The 18,317-nt window shown below is 48.9% G+C and overlaps 1 protein-coding gene across 1 annotated transcript in view; it reads right to left on the minus strand.

Moving 5' to 3' along the window:
* Positions 1-18,317, minus strand: part of Itga9 (integrin subunit alpha 9) — a 307,991-nt gene that overhangs the window by 276,117 nt on the left and 13,557 nt on the right. Inside the window, exons 2-4 of the mRNA XM_075964201.1 lie at positions 13,460-13,587; positions 11,941-12,047; positions 2,910-3,033 (exon numbers count right to left, since the gene is read on the minus strand). Coding sequence (XP_075820316.1) covers positions 2,910-3,033; positions 11,941-12,047; positions 13,460-13,587 — 359 coding nt within the window. The remainder of the gene's footprint in view (positions 1-2,909; positions 3,034-11,940; positions 12,048-13,459; positions 13,588-18,317) is intronic.

Raw genomic sequence — 18,317 nt, forward strand, 5'->3', positions numbered from 1 at the left:
GCGCAGGCTGCCGTGACTTATAGTAGCCTTCCTCCGTCCCTCACTTTCCTGACTTACACAGACTGTAAGTCACACAAACCTTAAGCAGGTTTCAATTCCCTCAGTCATACAATGAAATAATCGCACAATGAATTAATGCCTCCTGGAGCTGGGATGCTGCTCACGCCCCTGGGGAGCGGTACCCAAAAGAACATGTGTAGGTGAGGAAGTCAATCCTACACAGCACCAATGTTCAGACATGGGGTTTCCTATGTTCTCTCCTGCAAGTGGAAGATTGCTGTTTTTGACTCAATTTTCAATTATTGTAAAAAAAAAGTTTAATTATGACATTTTCAGACACATAATCTTTCATGTGTATGTGTGTGTGCACACATGGCAGGAATCATCCTCAAGTGCCCTTCTGGCTTAGTCACTGATGCAGGGCCTCTCAGTCAAACCCAGAGCTCGCCACACAGCTAGTCTCACTAGCCAGGCTCCTGTGGGGACCCCACTTGTCTCCGCCTTCCAGTGTTGTGCCACATTCACCTGGCATTCATCTGGGGACCTAAACCCTGGTCCTCGTGCTTGGGTGGCAAGTACCTTAACCACTGAGCCACCTCTCCATCCCTCATGCATGTGCTCGTACCCTTTCCTCGGATCCCTCCCTAGGCCCACTGGGTCTCTTTCGCTCCTCACATACTCTCCCCCTCTCTTCTTTATTCTACTCCTGTGCTCCACTGCCCTCTCTTCTGAGACTGTATCTGTCGGCTTTTGTCTATCTGACGGCTACCGGGCAGTAAAGAGAACTAACCAGGCTCTATCCCTGAAACAGTCCCCTTACAGTGATTAATAAGCCTTGCTTAGTGCCTAGCTCACTGGCATCTAACAAGCATGTTACCATATGTAATACGCTCAGCATATTCCATGTTCGCAGCTATATGCCAGCACTGCTCTAAGAACTCAAAAGTATTGATCACTTAAGGCAGACAGAATTGACATCCTCATCAGTAGTCAATGAGAGGACGCTGTGGAGGTGAGAGTCAGACTCTGGCAATTGGGGTTCTGAGCTTTGTTCCAGACACCGGCTCACGCACCTTCCACACCGCGAATCACCAAGTGAAACTCCCACTTGCATAACAAGCTTATCTGCATAACCATGCTTATCTGTATAACCACGCTTATCTCTCTGGACCTGGATGCCTAGCAAGCCGGCCTGGGCAGCTTCTGAAAGGTTCTGTTAAACACTAAATGCTTCCATTGTCCTTAACCACAATGTGATTCCCCACCTGCAACAGGGAGCTTGCATCACTGAGATTTTCCACATTAAGAGAAAATCGTGATTGTTTTAGGAGCCCAAGTTGGCTTTGTTTGGAGCTCAGAACAGGGAAGTGGAGGTCTCCAAAACCAACAGTACAGGCAAGGGCCCTCTCACTGTGGCCTGCCTTCCGCCCCCCCCCCATAGTCCCCTCTCACTGTGGCCTGCCCCCTGCCTAGTCCCCTCTCACCCGTCGTCTTCTAGAGAGATCTGAGCATCACCAACCCTCTCGTTTTACAGACCCAAGAACACAGAACCATTGTCCAGTCCTCAGTTGTCTTAAGCAGCTGCTCTTCCTCCCAGGACTCCCTAGACCAGCCCCATCCCTCCCTGTTTTCTTTGCCAAAGTACAAATTAGAATGTGTATCTGTCCTTAAGAGAGAAAACCAGGTGGGAGTAAAACTTGCTAATGTCTTCTCTGGCTTCATCTGATCATGGAGTCAGGAAATCGAGGAAGCACGAGGTCTGAGTTCCTGAACTGAGCCTGGCGTCAGTTAGCTACATCTGCATAAGGACTGAGAGTCTTCACGGCAAATGACCACAAATGTCGGTTTCTCACGCGTGCAGCTACGCACAGAGCTGGGGCTCAGCTTACAAGGGTGGCCTCTGGCTACAAATTGAAGTTATGTCTGTTCTATGTGTTTGGGACCCGTGAGTGGTTTGGGATGCAGGAAGTGCTAAGATGGGTGCATGGGAACCCAATGTCCTAAAGCTCAGTCTCAACTGGCTAAAGAATGATCAAGTTTTGCCCAAGCATCTGCAGTTCTAAGCAGGGCACTGAAGAAGACCCCAAGTGCGCCCTGCGCACTCACGGCATATCCGTGTGCTCACTGGTCTCAGAAGGGAACATGGAGGATAAAGCTGAAGAAAACCTGCAGCCAGAGCCCATCAAGCTCTGCTGGAGGACCCCATCCTAAGTGGAGGTGTGGGGGGGGGGGGATCCATGTTTATTATTGTTTGGCATGAAAACGTGTTGTTATGCAGTGATAGCTGACTGATACCATGTGTTCCTCAGACCCAAAGGCTGTATCACTGTCTGGTTCCTGGACACTCAACAAGAGTCAGAAGGAGGGTGTCACGAGATGACTGAATGATGGAGCTGGGCGACAAACTTCTGCTATACTATTGTTTTATGGATGCTGGATTGTCCCTTTACCCAGCCTAGAACATTCAGGAGTCATGTGGAAGTCCAGTGACCATCCTGACATTGCAGCGGCACTGTGAACCAGTTCTTGAGATTTGTGATAAGAAAACTGGGTCCAGAAAAGAACAGTGAGTTTCCCAAGACCCAATAAAAACCATCAGTGCCGACACCTCAGGGAAGCACCGGACCACTTGGCTAAAGCTTGTCTCTGTGACATCGTAAAGAGCACCATGGTCTGTGCCAGGAGTAGGCAGGCCTGGATAGGGCCTGGACCACTGTCCCCTTTCTAGATGCCTCTTCCCTGGACACGGCTTCAATTGACGCCAGAATCAATCTGGGGACAGATAACCCTGCTCACTGTTGGCGTATGGAAATCCAAGGAAAAGCTAAGGGGGTGATGTGGAGGGAGAGGCTGGGGGCTGTGGAAGTCACCCAATGAGGAGGGCACCAGGGGAACTAATCCCCACTCACCTTCGTAGCAGGGGATCAGCTCCTTGCCTTTGGCCTGGAGGTTGGACGGGATGAGGTAGCAGAATCCATGGGGCAGGATGTGGTCTGTTTCATAGTAGATGTTCTTCCAACGATGGGCACAGGCCTAAAGGGACAGATAGGGAGTAAGAACAGAAAGTTCACATCAGTGTATAAGAAAAGCAGAATAAAAGAGAACGAGCGCCTGGCAGGCCACTGGGAGGAGAGAGACAGTGAGTCAAAAAAAAAAAAAAAAAAAAACAAAAAAAAGACTATCATAGCTGGAACTGAGCATGGGGCGGAATGAAAGAAGACAGTAGCCTCGAGTCTGGAGAGAGAGAAGTGGTTTCCAGGCAGAGGGCAATGGTGGTACAGCACTCTCCACACTGGGCATAAGAGGAAGGAGCTTCCAGAAAGAGGACGTGAGAATGGAGAGAGGTTCGGAGGCTCCAGGGGAAGAATGGTGAACAGGAAAGCTAAAGGAAGAGAAGGACAAGGCGAGGAGACATTGGGAAGAGGAGAAATTATTCTTGGATTTTGACCTGCAGAGACACTCAGCATGCACACCCATAACCGGAAGTTATCTACTGAAGTAATTTAGTGCCCAGCAACACACATCTCAAAGGCCTTAACGAGCTTTGGGAAGTGCACACCACTGTATCCCCCAACCTTTAGTGAAGATGACTCTCCATTGCCAGGCAGCAACTGCCTTTCACAGGCCAGACAGAAAGAGTCCTGGGAGGAGAGACCTGAACCAGGAAGGGAGCAGCAGAGAGGGGAGCAGAGGGAAGGCTCTGGGTGGAGGCTGGATGAATGATAGTGTCAAACAAATGGGACAACGAGGAGACCCTTAGGGACGGGTGGCCCTCATCCTGCTTTCCAGAGTAGCTTTTCAGTGCTGGGGTCCAGCATCTGAGGAGACACTGAGCTGAGCAGTTTCTAGTAAGAGTCCAATCCAGCTTGAGGGTCTGTCTGACCACCAAATCCCAGGGAATCCACCTGACTCAACCACCTCAGTGCTGGGGTTACAACCATTTCCACCAGGCTGGCTTTTGTCTATGGCTGCTGAGGATTGAACTGAGGTCCTTGGGCTTACCCAGCAGACACTTTACCGTCTGAAGCACCTGCCGGTCAGCTTCCTTTACACAGGGTTTCAGTGAGTCATGACATTCAGCAAGATGCTGGTCAGCCTTTGACTTCTGCCATCCCAAGAGGAGATGACAAAACCCTCCATTTCTGATCGGATATTTGTGGTCGTTTGAATAAGAGTGGCCCCAACAGGCTCATATATTTGAATGGTTAGTCACCAGTGAATGGAACTATTTGAGAAGGATTAGTAGAATCAGAAGGTGTGGCCATGTTGGAGGGAAGTGTGTCACAGGGGGTGGGCTGTGCAGTTTCAAAGGTCCATGCCAAGCCAGAGTCTCTCTGTCTCTCTGTGTGTCTCTGCATGTCTCTGTGTGTCTCTGTCTCTGTCTCTCTCTCTCTGGATCAGGATGTAGTCGGCTATTGCTTGAGCACCTGCCTCCTGCCATGCTTCCCTCCACAACAAAACCTCTGAAAGTGTAAGCAAGGCCCCAGTTAAATGCTTTCTTTCATAAGCGTTGCCTTGGTCATGGCGTCTCTCCACAGCAATAGAACAGTGATTAAGATAATTTCTTAATTTTTTAAAAAAATATGTTGTTATTGTGTGAGAATGATGGCGAGTCAGGGCTCTGCCATGTGTGTGGAGGTGAGGGGACAGCTTGGTGTAGCCAACTGTCTCCTCCCACTTTGTATGTGGCTCTGAGGACAGTACTCAAGTCACCATGCTTGCACGGCAAGCATTTTACCCACCGAGCCGTCTCCCTGGCCCAGAACCCTCATCTCTTTACGGGAGCGCTGAGTAGCATAGTAAGCACTGAGAACAGGACTGGAGCACGTCCTCCTGAGTCTCATCTCTCTGTAAAGCCTTTCCCGTGCTGAGATTCCTGATTCCTCCTGAGAAGCAGGGCCGCTGGAGGTTCTTGTAGCCCTTCCCATGAGGCCCTAGCACCTAGCTGGAGAGACCCCAAGGCCTCCCAGTGCTGGCTCTTCCCCACCCATTGTCATCTCTGCCCTTCTTCCCTCCAGTCAGGCTGCCACCAGGGTCCCTGAGAAGCCACTCTGCCCAGACGCAATAGAGGGCACACTCCCTGTGACACCCTCAGCCTGGCACTGAGATCTGAGCATGCCCACAAGCCGTGTCTGAGACAGTCAGTGACAGACCAATTGGCTGTTGCTCCCACTTCATGCTACCATCTTTCCTCCCCATGTGATGCGTGCTTTATACAGAAAACAAACAAACAAACCACAAAGAAAAACCCACTCATTTCTCATCTCTCAGCTGAAGGAAACAGCATGCAGTGAGAAACGGGGAAAGACCATGAGGATTATTGTCCCACACTTCCACATAGCTACCCTTGAGTGTGTGGCATATGTGTGTGATACCCTACTGTCTTGAGACAGGGTCTCTCACTGAACCCAGAGTTGCAGCTAAGCTGGCTGTCCAGAAAGTTCCCAGAATCTGTCTGCTCCCCCACTCCATGCAGGGGCTACAGTCATGCACAGGCATATGTTTTTCAACATGGGTGCTGGGGATTAGAACTCAGGTCCTGGCACTTGCAGAACAGGCTGTCCTTATTCACTGAGCCATCTCCCCAGCCCCCACATACTTTAAACCATCTCTACACTCATCTTACAGTGCAAACACTGCAGACATCATTAGAGCATGCTGTTAGGAACAATGGCAAGGGGAAGGTCGGGCCATGCTTAGGATATAGGCAGATTAAAAAATAGTTCTGATCACAATTAGTTAAATCACTAGTTAGATACCAACTCCACAGCCCGTGGGTAGGAAAGGTCGGATGCACAGACACAGAACCCACGGATATAAAGGGCTGACTGATTTTTTGCAGGGGGAGGTTCTGACTTAGTTCTTGCAGTCTCCAAATGTGAGTCCCTTAGATCACCCAGTTCACGGGTAAATGGACTTTATTCTAGCTGAAGGACCCAGTCCAACTTGAGAGCCTTAGTTACCTATCGCGTTCTGAGTTGGAGAGGCCGAAGTTCATCGCCGTGTGGTCTGGCAGCCAACTGGACACATGGACAGCATCACTCAGTGTTTATTGTACTGTCTGCTTTCCATCCCATAAAATGTTTAGGAGTGACCTTGGAGAATGCCTAAGAGACCCAAATACTACATTTTACACTCATCTAATTTACAGTATTCTGGGAGGACAGAGACCAAAGGTCAAAGACGGGCCCCACTCCAGAAAACAAAAAGGGACTCTGAACATAAATTACAGGAAGAAAAGCACTGTGCTTAGCCTGATCATCATCACACACACATCAGTCTGACCTGCATCCTGTATAAAAAGAACAGGACTCTGGGTAACTACAAAGCAGCAGTGAGTGGTAGGAAGGGAAGAGGGCAGCGAGAATGGAGAAGCAGAGAACTTCCAGGAAGCTTGCTTTGGGCCATGGGAGTAGCTCAGACGTACATTGTGTGATTAGGAGTGTAAACAAAGTGTAGTGTGTGATGAGGAGTGTGAATAGGTACAGTGTGTGATTAAGAGTGTTAACAATATATAGCGTGTGATTAGGAGTGTGAACAAAGGCCTGGCTTTGAGATAAGAGAAGAAAAAGAGGAATAAGAGAAGAAAGGGGAAAAGAGAAAGAAGAAACAGCATAGGGAGAAGGAAGAGACAGAGGAAAAAGAGGAATAAAAAACAGAAGAAGGAAGAGAAAGAGAAGAGAAGGAAGAGGATAAGGAGAGAGAGGAGGAGAGGGAGGACGAGAGGGAGAGGGGAGGAGATGTAATAGGGGAGAGAAAGAAAAAGAGAGGGAGGAGGAGAAAAGTGGGAGGAGGAGAGGGAGGAAGAGACGTAGGAGGGGGAGGAGAAAGAAGAAAAGAGAACAGTCCAGAAGGCAATATCCTGTTTAAATTCAGCATCCAAATCACCCTAGGAAGGAGCTGAGGACCTACCATCACCCCAAATCTTAGTCTCTCACCCTAGGAAGGAGCTGAGGACCTACCATCACCCCAAATCTGAGCCTCTCACCCTAGGAAGGGGTTGAGGACCTACCATCACCCCAAATTCTAGCCTCTCACACATCTCAAGTTAGAAGGGTTGATTTTCTTCCCAAGGAATAAAAATAGGAAGAAAATGTCCAATTTCCTTCAAAGGCCTTCTTTGTTGTGTGAATACAGCACGTCCTTCCTGAGGGTGGCTTGGTCACAAATGCCTGTCTGTCCCTGCCGCCCTCACACACCTGCACTTGCTGTGCACAGAAGGCCAAGCCTTTGTCATGCTTCCAGGTCCACCACGCACAGCCAGGCCACGCTATGGCCACTAAGACATGTGTGGTGGGCACAGGATAAAAGTGAGGCTGGGATGTCACCCTGCAGCTGGTGGCAGTTGGGGGACACAGGGAAAGGGTTTCTAGGGTGGTAAGGTGCTGGGAGTATTGGGAATATTGGCAACTATTAACATAATAAAACTCAGCAGAGTGTGTTCTCATGACTTAAGCACTTTTTTGCAGATCTCAGCAAAGCGCCCGTTCACATGCATACGCCAAACCAGGAAACAGCGACAGGGGTACTCACAGGAACAGACCCCAGTGGCTTTGAAGAAATTTGGACACAAGGGAAGTACAGATGAGAGGGAGAGGGCCCTGACATTTAGAAAGGAAACAGCAGTTAGAGCCGGAAGGCACTGCTTCCACCCAGAAAAACTGAGCAGTTTAGATATAGTTTGTTATCTAAGGCTTGGCGGCTCTGATGAGGAGAGATGGTGGTTCTGAATGTTCTAGCTGCCCTCCAGAATAGGGTGTGTGTGTGTGTGTGTGTGTGTGTGTGTGTGTGTGTGTGTGTCCCTCCACTGCTTTCCAGCTTTATTTTTTGGAAGAGCTTACGAGTTTGGCCTGGCTGACTGGCCGTGAGCTCCAGGGGTCCACTGTGTCTCTCCCCAGAGTGATGGACTTGGGTCTTCGTGCTTGTGTGACATCACTGCCTAAGCCATCTCCAGCCCTCCTCCCCTATTCTTGAGAACCCCGTCTCTGCACTCCAGGGGTGCAGAGCAGAGTGGAAATGGAAGGAACTTGCTTTCAGTCCTGATGCAGCATTTGTTTCAGGGATCATTCGGTCCCTGGGGAAACTGGAAGGAACCACATTATCCACATAGCCAAGATGAGCAGCCAAAGTCAGCCTGATGGGCTAGCTTGACATCCTAGGTCTTGCCAGCTTTGGTCCAGATATGGCCATTTGGCGTTGAGACAATTCACTTCCTGTCATAGCTTTCCAAGTTCCCTGGAGTTTGTTTGATTTGTTTTGTTTTGTTTTTTACTCTTTACTCTTTGGAGCCTACCATTCAGCTCCCAAATAAATATACAAATATGTATTCTTACTTATGAACACCCAGCCTTGGCTTGGCTTGTGTTTCTAGCCAGCTTTTCTTAAATTACCCTGTCTAGCTTTTGCTTCTGGTCTTTTACCTTATGTATTCTATATACCTTTCTTTTTACTCTGTGCCTGGCTGCATATCTGGGTGGCTGCCCCCTGATGTCCCCTCTCCTTTTCTTCTCCCCCATCCTCTCTTCCCAGATTTCTCCTCCTATTCATTCTCTGTGCCTGCCAGCCCAGCCTATCCTTTCTCCTGCTTTGCTAATGGTTGTCCAGCTCTTTCTTAGACCAATCACATATTTTAGACAGGCAAAGAATCACAGCTTCACGGAGTTAAACAAATGCAACATAAAAGAATGCAGCACATCTTTGTATTATTAAATAATGTTCCACAGCATAAACAAATGTAGCATATCTTCAACTAATATTCTACAACAGTGCCCCTCTATTCTTTGCTTTGAAATCCATAGCAGGTTCTCTTTCAAAGCAGCCATTCCTCTTCACCCCCACCCTTGAAATCAAAGGCGGTATCCCTAGGGAGATAGGTCTCATCCAGTGCTACAAGATTCTCCTGGAGGCTCAAATGCCTTCTCTACCTTTAATTTAAAAAATAATTCTTGCCTCCCCGAAAGACTTTACAGGCAAAAGTGAAATATTAAAGAAAAAGAAAATGGATTTAAATAACAAATATACACACAAGCCATCATGAAATACCACCTCACACTCCTCAGGATGGCCACTATTTAGAAAGTAAATGGACTGGGCTGGGAGTGTGGCTCAGCAACAGGTCATGAGCTCAGTGTGCCGGAGGCTGTGGATTCTATCTTCAGTACCACAAGACAACAATGGCAGGCAGAAGAACAAATGTACCTGGAACATTCTGCATGCTGGCCAAACACAAAATAGTTCATGCACTTTAGAGGGGCAAAGTATGGAGGTCTTTCCAACAATAAAAGGTAGAATTATCACATGATCTGATAATTCCACTTCTGCGTGTGTGTGTGTGTGTGTGTGTGTGTGTGTGTGTGTGTGTGTGTGTAGAAGAAATTGAAAATGAGGTCTCAAATCTTTGTTGATGTTTATAGCAACATTATTCATAACGGCAAGGAGCAAGGAGCCACATAAACATGCATCAGCGAGTGAACAGAGAGAATATGGTGTGCACATGTGCTAAAATATCACTTGGTCCTAAGAGAAAAGAAATAAATCCTGTCACATGCTACAGCAGAGTTGAGCCGTGAGGACACTGCGCTAAATGAAAGAAACCATCATAAAAAGACAATTACAGCCTGCTTCCACTTGAACAGGATCTGACATTGCCAAGCACTTCAAAATTAGAATGATGGTTACCAGGAGCCAGGGGGTGTAGGGAGAGAGTCATGGTCAATGGATGCGAAGTTCAGCATTTGCGGGATCAAGAATTCTAGAGACTCTGTTGTCCAACCATGTTTTCACACACGCTTCTGGCGCTATCTCCTGATTTTAGCAGGAAGGTGAGATTTTCACTTATCACTAACACACATGCCCCAAGAAAGTGTCTAAATCTTCGGGGCGTATAAGACTCTTGCAGGCTGAGGTGCTACATCATGTTATACATACGTGACTAAAGCAGGACAAGAGATGTGAGAACTGGAGATGCCCTCCCATGCCTGCCTCTCCTTCTCCAGCACCTATATGGGGTGGCTTGCCAAATGAATGGTACAATCAGTGTGTAAGACAGAAATTTAACTCAGTTAATTAGATATGATTGTCCACAGCACCACTTCCTGTGAATACTCAACCCTGCCTTCTTGATTCCTGTGCCAAGTTCTTCACTATCGCTTAAGACCCCAGTCTGGGTCCAGTCCTGTACCAACGGGCACAGAGCTGAGTCTTTGTCTTGCACCTTTGCAAAAAAGCTCTCAGCCACACTGAGACCTCACATCCCCAAGGAAGTGTATCTTGGTAGAGTGGGCTATCTCTAGACTCTGCCAGGAGGGGCATCACCTGCATTACTGTCTCCGGTTACCTTGTCCTCTCTCTTGGTTTGAGTCACGGCTTTCGGTCCCCTCTGGAGAATATACATACTTGGTTTATCCCCCTCTCTTTCCCAAGAATGGCAGACAAGGATTCTGGCCCTTTGGGGCTGAGTCACCCCGTGGGGTCAGGCCACCATCTCTAGAGGAATGTGGTGGCTTGGCCATCATCCATGGCTTGCTGAGACAGGGATTAAAGGACTGGAATCCAAGGCCAGCAGACATGGGGGTTGTTCAATGAGACCTACAGTAGTGTCTGGGCAGGGCGGGGGGGGGCTGTAATGTTAGTGACAGCATCCAGCTGCTTCCTTCTCCCAAGGACCCAGCAATGGGGGAGGGGCTCTTAAGTGTGCTGAGGTGGGGTTGAGATCGGCAGAGAACAGAGCTCCCCAGAGGGGTCTGGGAAGTTTTGGCCCATATCCTTGAGGAAAACCCATTTCCCCTGGGAGCAAACATCCACGAAAGCCCCAGCTTTGACAGCTTGTGGTCCAAAGGAAACCCCTGAGATGCAGCAGCTGGATGCCCTTCTTGACCTTGAATTTGTAAAACACAAATCTTCCTACAGCCTTCGAGGAAAGCTGAGGGCAGAAGCTGGGTCCTCTAAAGTGGATCCTGCTATGCAGCATCAGCCACCAGGGAAAGAGCACAAGGAGCCCTCGGGTGCTGGCTATGGGGATTCTTGGAAGTACATGTGTGGAAACGTCACCAGGCTGTGAGGTGTGCATGCCTGAGTGCCTTAGCTTATACCGCAACAGGAGAGTGTAAAGATGAAAGAGAAATGGTTCATAACCAAGCTCTGTCAAGGAGGTTCTTGTTAATTACATTTGTCTGTTGTCTGTGTGTATATACTTCAGAGGGTAACTTGTAGGAGTCAATTCCCTCCCTTCACTGTGATTGTCCCAGGAATTCAACACATGGTAGAATTTCATTCACGTGAAATTCTAGAAAAACCAACAGCAATGTTCGCAAGGCAGCGGCTGCCTCTGGGATTCGCGGGGTTGACTAGATAAAGACCCGGAGAACTTCCTGGGATGTTCAGACATGTGCAGTTGCCAAAAACCCAAGCTAGAACCCTCAAGATTCGTGTATTTTATGTAAATTATACCTTAACCTAAAGACATACACAAAAATACTTAGGTAGTAAATGAAATTACAAACTTCTGTCTATCTATTCCCCACCCCCACTCTCTCCTAATGTCTCCTGGGACTGATCAATGTTCGTGCATGCTGGGAAAGCACTCTACCACTGAGCTACACCCTCAGCCCAGTGAGTCTAAGAAAACACAAAAGCAAGTCCTAGGCATGTCAGCCTTTGACTGTCACCAGTGAGGTTCACACATAAGAACCACGCAACTGAGTTACTTTTAAATATCATAAACGCATCTCGCAATGTTTGAAGTGACTTTACGGTTTTGTGTTGGGCCACCTACACAGCTGCCGCTGTTGCACACAGGTGCACGCGCCTGAAGCTGCAGCCTGGACACACCTCAAAGCAGCTGTGCTCTGGCTTCTGTGCTAACCAGCTTGCCAATGGAGTGAGTCCTTCATTCTTAGGGTGCCACCCTGCCCCAAGTCACCCTCTCCCCAGAGGTCTTACCAGAACACGGCCATCTGCTCTGGGCTGCCGGGCCAGGCTCACCCCCATCCACTCTTCATCTCGGTCTCCCCTGCAGGTCTTCCCACAGGGCTCATCTCGTTTTTTCCCTGGTGGGAAGAGAGGCCAGAGGTGGGTTGAGAATGGCACGGCTGGCTGCTTTTCCTAGAGTGGGCCTGCGGGCTCAAGGTTTTGTAACTTAAATGTCAACTCCATAGAAACTTGTGACCAAATGTTGCCGTTTAATTCAGTCATTCTTCTTCCACAGCAAAGATCTCCATGAAGAAAAGGGTGTCTCATGGATGTCTGAGAGGTCACTGTACCAAACATTTCACACAGCAGATCACACATGGACAAAACTCCTCTTCTGATGAGAAAATCAGGACATTTCTTTGATTTTTTTTTGTGCTCTGTAATGGATGTTTACAATTTTTCATGTGTGTGTGCACATGTTGGAAATGTGTGTTTATGTTTGTGCATGTATATATGTATAGAGGGTGTGCATTTGTGTGTGTGTGTGTTGACATTGAGGGTTTGCATTCATGTGTGTGTTTAAATGTATGCCTATGTGCATACATGTTGGGGGTGTGTACTCATGTGTTTGTGTGTGTGCACACGTTGGAGGTGTGCAATCATGTGTGTAGGTTTACATGTCTGTCTATGTGCATACATGTTAAGGGTATTCACTAAAGTGTGTGTTCATGCATGTCGAGTCCAGAGGTTGATGCCAGGGGTCTTCCTCAATTGCCCTCCACTTAATTCTTTGAGGCCGAGTCTCTCACTGAGCTTGGAGCTCACAGTTACATTGACTGGCCATTGATCCCAAAGGATTCTCACCTCCACCTCCTCAACACTGGGGTTGCAGAAACACACAACCACATCAGAACCACTTGCTTTCATAGCAAAGACTGACCAACTGGGTCACCTCCGCAGTCCTCTCTGTGTAAAACACAATGGTGAAAAGGTCTCGCTGAGAGAGGGCACCGGGGAAAGCAAGGCCTGGGAGTGGTGGGTGAGCCACCTGCCCCTTCACTGATCTCAGTCTCCTCAAGGCAATGCTTGTACAAGCCATTCCCTGTGTGTGCAGCTGGAGCAGAACCAGTCCATCTGGTCTACCCGTGACATTGCCGCTGCTCTGCCTGCAGACTTCACTTCCTGGACCTCCCCAGCTACCTACTGACTGGTCACCTTCCATACACAGAAAGGTCCCAAGGAGGCCTCTTCTAACCGCCCATAGAGAGCTGGTCCTAACATACACCTTTCCTCTGGACTTCTCTTGTTTATTTTCATGTCTGATCAAGCTACTGGTTACAAGGCCAAGAATGACAGGTTCCTTATTTGCTTTATTCATTGGCATATCCCAGTGCCTAATAACTAACAGGGGCTTGATTACATCTGTAAGACAGGGAAGCAAGGAGGGAGAGGGGGCAGGCAGGTGAAGGATGAGGTCATCCTAAGTACAAACAGAACAAAGGACAAAGGTGTCGACCCCATTTCTATGCTGATAATGGCGTCTACTCACCTCGAGCCATGTCCAGTTCAGTGCATCTCCGGTCAGGGTTGGTGTGGACACGGCACTTAAACACTGCTCCAGGGGACTTTACTGAAGGGCTGTACTTGGAATCTGCCTTTGGTGCACCCACAAGGACCCTGCACATCAAAAAGAAAAGGCACGCTGTCACAACCGGTGCTGAAGAAAAAGAGGTGGGCGAGCAATCTAAGTACATGTCAGGAAGTTATACTAATTTACTGTGCATGCACACATGTATACACACACATGCACGCGCACACACACACACATGCACACACGTATACACACACACGCACGCGCACACACACACACATGCACACAATCTGAGTACACGTCAGGAAGTTATACTAATTTACTGTGCATGCACACACGTATACACACACACGCACGCGCACACACACACACATGCACACAATCTGAGTACACGTCAGGAAGTTATACTAATTTACTGTGCATGCACACACGTATACACACACACGCACGCGCACACACACATGCACACAATCTGAGTACACGTCAGGAAGTTAAACTAATTTACTGTGCATGCACACACGTATACACACACACGCACGCATACACACACTCACGCGCACACACACACATGCACACAATCTGAGTACACGTCAGGAAGTTATACTAATTTACTGTGCATGCACACATGTATACACACACACGCACGCGCACACACACACACATGCACACAATCTGAGTACACGTCAGGAAGTTATACTAATTTACTGTGCATGCACACACGTATACACACACGCACGCGCACGCGCACACACATGCACACAATCTGAGTACACGTCAGGAAGTTATACTAATTTACTGTGCATGCACACACGTATACACACACACGCGCGCGCACACACACACACACATGCTACTTAAGTAAAGACACCAACTAAAAAAAACACAAACCGGTAGAAAAATGAGATTTTGGTGTTTGGGCTAGTTTTATGTCAACTTGACACAAACTGGAGTCATCAGAGAGGAAGGCTCCTCAGTTGAGAAAATGCCTCCATAAGATTGGGCTTAGGCAAGTCTATAGGGTATTTTATTAATTGGTGATTGATGTAAGGGTCCAGCCTTTTGTGGGTGGTCCCCTGGGCTGGCAGTTCTGGGTTTTATAAGAAAGCAGGCTGAGCAAGCCATGGGGGACAAGTCAGTAAGCAGCATTCTTCCGTGACTCTGAATCAGCTTCTGTCTGAGTAGCAGAGGGTAGGGAAGGGTAGCATAGGGCAGGGTAGGCTAGGGTAGCATAGGGTAGGGTAGACTAGGGTGGAGTAGACTAGGGTAGGGGAATCAGTCTGGCCCTGCTTTGTGTAAAATCCAAAGAGGGATGTGACATTAAGTTCACTTCAAGGTGTTACAAAAATAAGTCTACCCTAGCGTGTAAGTGTGTGTGTGCATTTGTGTGTTTATATGTGTGTAGGCCAGAGGTCACTCCTGGTTGTCATTCTTTGGGTTCTATCCGTCTTGTCTGGAAGCAGGCTCTCTTACTGGCCTGGCACTCACAAATCCATGAGTCCCAAGGTCACACCTGTCTCTACCTGACCAGTGTGGGAATTCTAAGCAGGAATCACCACAGCTGGATTGAACTCGGGTCCTCATGCTGACACAGCAAGCTCCTTGCTACCTGGGCCATCTCTCCAGCTCTAGAGTGTTAAGCATAATTTCAGGAAAGTAGCAGCCCAAAGTTCTACAACACAGAAGACTAAATAACAGCAACTGGGCACAATGTGTGCTGAGCAGTGAGCCACTTGGAGGAGGCATTGTCTGAGGACACCAGACAAGATCTGATTGCTGCTCAAAGAGCCGCAGAGCCCAGGCTCCTGCTCAATGAGGACTTGAGCTGCCCTTGTCTCTACAGTCGGGAAACAGGAGAGAGCTGAACATCCCAGGATATTAGAATCAGCAGCCCTTGGGATAGACTACTATCAGGCTTCTCTGCCAAGTAGAGGTTTGCAGCCTCCCGAGGGTAAAGAAGACTGGCCCTGGATCCACTTGCTCTGTTCCAGGAACCTCCAGAGCCACCCTCTTCTTGGGGCCTCATTCTTTCATCCAGTCCCCTTCCCACCACTCAGACCTCGTAGTGACTGGCACCTTCCCTACCGATGCTCTAGTGAGGCAGAGATGGGCAAACAAGGCTGCCTGCCACATGGTGCTGCTGATGTCAGAAACCCTCAGCAGGCTTCAGCAAAGGCTCACGGACATTTTCATTAATTTGGCTCAGAGGCCTGATTTCAGGCACCATAGGAAGCCATGAAGATTCTGTCTTAATTCCCGCCCCAGAACCTGGTGGAGTCCTGAGGACCCCAACGACACCCCCATCCCTGCAAGGAAGTATGTCTTCCCAGATTAACCCTGGGAGGTGCACATCTGCTTTTGGAAGGCTATCTTGCTGAGTGTGGAGGAGCTAAACCTCCAACAATGAGGGCCCCTGCCCCAGCAGCCCTGCCATGTGCCCCTGCGGGATCTTGACTGGGACAGCTCACACTCTTCCGCCCCTCCATAAACCTCAAACGCAGTATTCCCTGGCCAGAAACCCTATATCTGTGAGGACTAAGGGAGTCCTTTCCCCAGCAAGCCAGACTCACTGCCTGGCTCAGCCATGCAAGAGAGGCTTGCCCCGTCCTTGGATACTCTAATTCGAATCCATAACGACACTGGGAATTAAACCCGAGAAGAAAGCCACACTGAGGGGTAGTTCCTCCACCCCACCCCTTCCCTCTGGGCTGCGCTTGAGCCACTGGAGTGAGAAGTCGAAAAGTCTTCCTTAGACGGCCAGTTGTTTTCACAGGTGAAAAGAATTATCAGATCGACAGCTGAAAACGGCTGAAGCATACGCAGTCGGCCAGGTCAAGCCCTCGGGGCTAGGGAGGATAGATATAAAACCCTAGCGCAGGGTCCAAAGCCTCCCACAGACTCGAGTTTCCCATCGGCCCAGCAAACAACTGCCATTCATAACCCACTTTACAATAGGGCCCCGGAGTGTCGCATGGAGGTAGAGAGGAAGAAAGAAGAAGAAGAAGAAGAAGAAGAAGAAGAAGAAGAAGAAGAAGAAGAAGAAGAAGAAGAAGAAGAAGAAGAAGAAGAAGAAGAAGAAGAAGAATTCTCGAAGAATGAGCAACTCTGAAGCCACAGTAAAAGAGAAATCCATCACCCACGGGAGTCAGAAAGTGGCTACAGGAAGCAGCGGGCTATGGGTCCACCATGTCCCAAACGTTATCACCACAATCCTAGAACTGCCATCTGGCACCACCGCTTCCAGACCATTCCTAGGTTAGCCAGGCAGGAAGGAGCCTAGAGAGCAGAATTCTCAGGTACTTGCTTCTTCCATCCTAAAGTCAAGACTTGAGACGAAACGTTTGCCAGAACCTAAAGCAGAGAAGGAACCTGATGGATTCAAATGCTTTTCCAAGCCCAGAGTGCTTGGTGGTTCTAGCCACAGCTGCTGATTCAAAACCTGCTAGCATCCCTCTGGTTCATACTTCAACAGGCCCAACAAGAAAGGTTTCCCCAGACCCTGTGACGTGAGCTAAAGAGACACGTGTGTATACGCACGTGCCTGACACACACAGGGTGGAATACAAATGCCTCTGTGTTTACCGAACATTGTGGCTTCCTTGGCAGCCCAGGGCTGGCTCTTTACCTAGGCCACAGTCCAGCAAGACGGCTGCAGCAGGCCAGCCCCGGAGTGTGGCCTGTCTGAAGCTCAGCTGGCTGCTGGCCAAGCGGATTCTGAGAGACAGGTTACAAGTGCTCAGAGTTCAGGATAGGCTGACAGGATGCTACCCGCTTTTTCTTTCTTTGTCCTCTGGGCTACAAAGTCATCTTCCAAACTACTTCAAACATCCTCATATCTCCACCGGTCCCCTAGAGAAGGCCATATCTTTTCTCTGTATAGGTACCCTATTGAAGGACCTAGGCGTCTTCAGCCACAGCCTCCATCAAAGAGACATCAAGCCGTGTCCCTCCTCTGCTTGCTCCTTCAAATGTGGTCCTATGGAAGCACCTATGGGAGCTGCTGACATTATCCCCATTTCACAGATGGAGAAGCAGCTGACCAGGGTTGCCCCTGACACTTGTTCCAGACCCTAACTGCCTGTTTATCATGTGTTCCCATGGCAGCGTGTCCCAAGCCTCCTCCAGCTCGGACCATGTGAGCCAGGAAGGAGGAAAGGAAGCCAGCAGGTGCCCAATGCCCCTCTGCTGCCAGCTACTCATGTGTGTGACTGTGCCCAAGGAAGTCCAAGGGAGGCTTTGTGGGCACTCTGAGGTTAGAACTTGGCTCTGAAGCCTGCCACTTCAAGCCTGGGGTATGGTACATAGGAAAAAAAAGCCTTTCTATTCCGCAGGCTCACAGGACAGAAGAGGTAAAGCTTCGGCCACCGACTTGGTTTTCTAAAACAGTGACATTGCCAGCTGCTATCCAAAGGTCCACCTCCCTAGTAATTAGCTCATAAACCTCTTTGGAAACATACACCCATCTGTTTATCTACCAGCAACAGCTAGGATTACATGAGCCTGGTTCCCGATGAAGGCAAATCCAGCCAGGCGATTTCGTGTGTGTGTTCCACTCTGTGAGGCTGGGTTACACTGAGCCAGACAGTGGTGGGCTCTGAGCCCAGCGTCCATGTCCAGGGCACTCTTTCTCCAGCCCCTTCACTGTTCCCTAATAGGCAGTCACATGCTCCCCAACATAGCTATGAGGCCCAATACAAAAATCACAATCTTACTTAAAATAGGTTGAGATTTGTGTGTGTGCACATGCACTTGAGTGTGTGTGCCTGCAGAAACTGGAGGTTGACTTTGGGTGTCTTCCTTAATTGTTCTCCATCTCTTA

Source organism: Microtus pennsylvanicus, chromosome 3 (assembly GCF_037038515.1).
Source record: "Microtus pennsylvanicus isolate mMicPen1 chromosome 3, mMicPen1.hap1, whole genome shotgun sequence".
NCBI lineage: Eukaryota > Metazoa > Chordata > Mammalia > Rodentia > Cricetidae > Microtus > Microtus pennsylvanicus.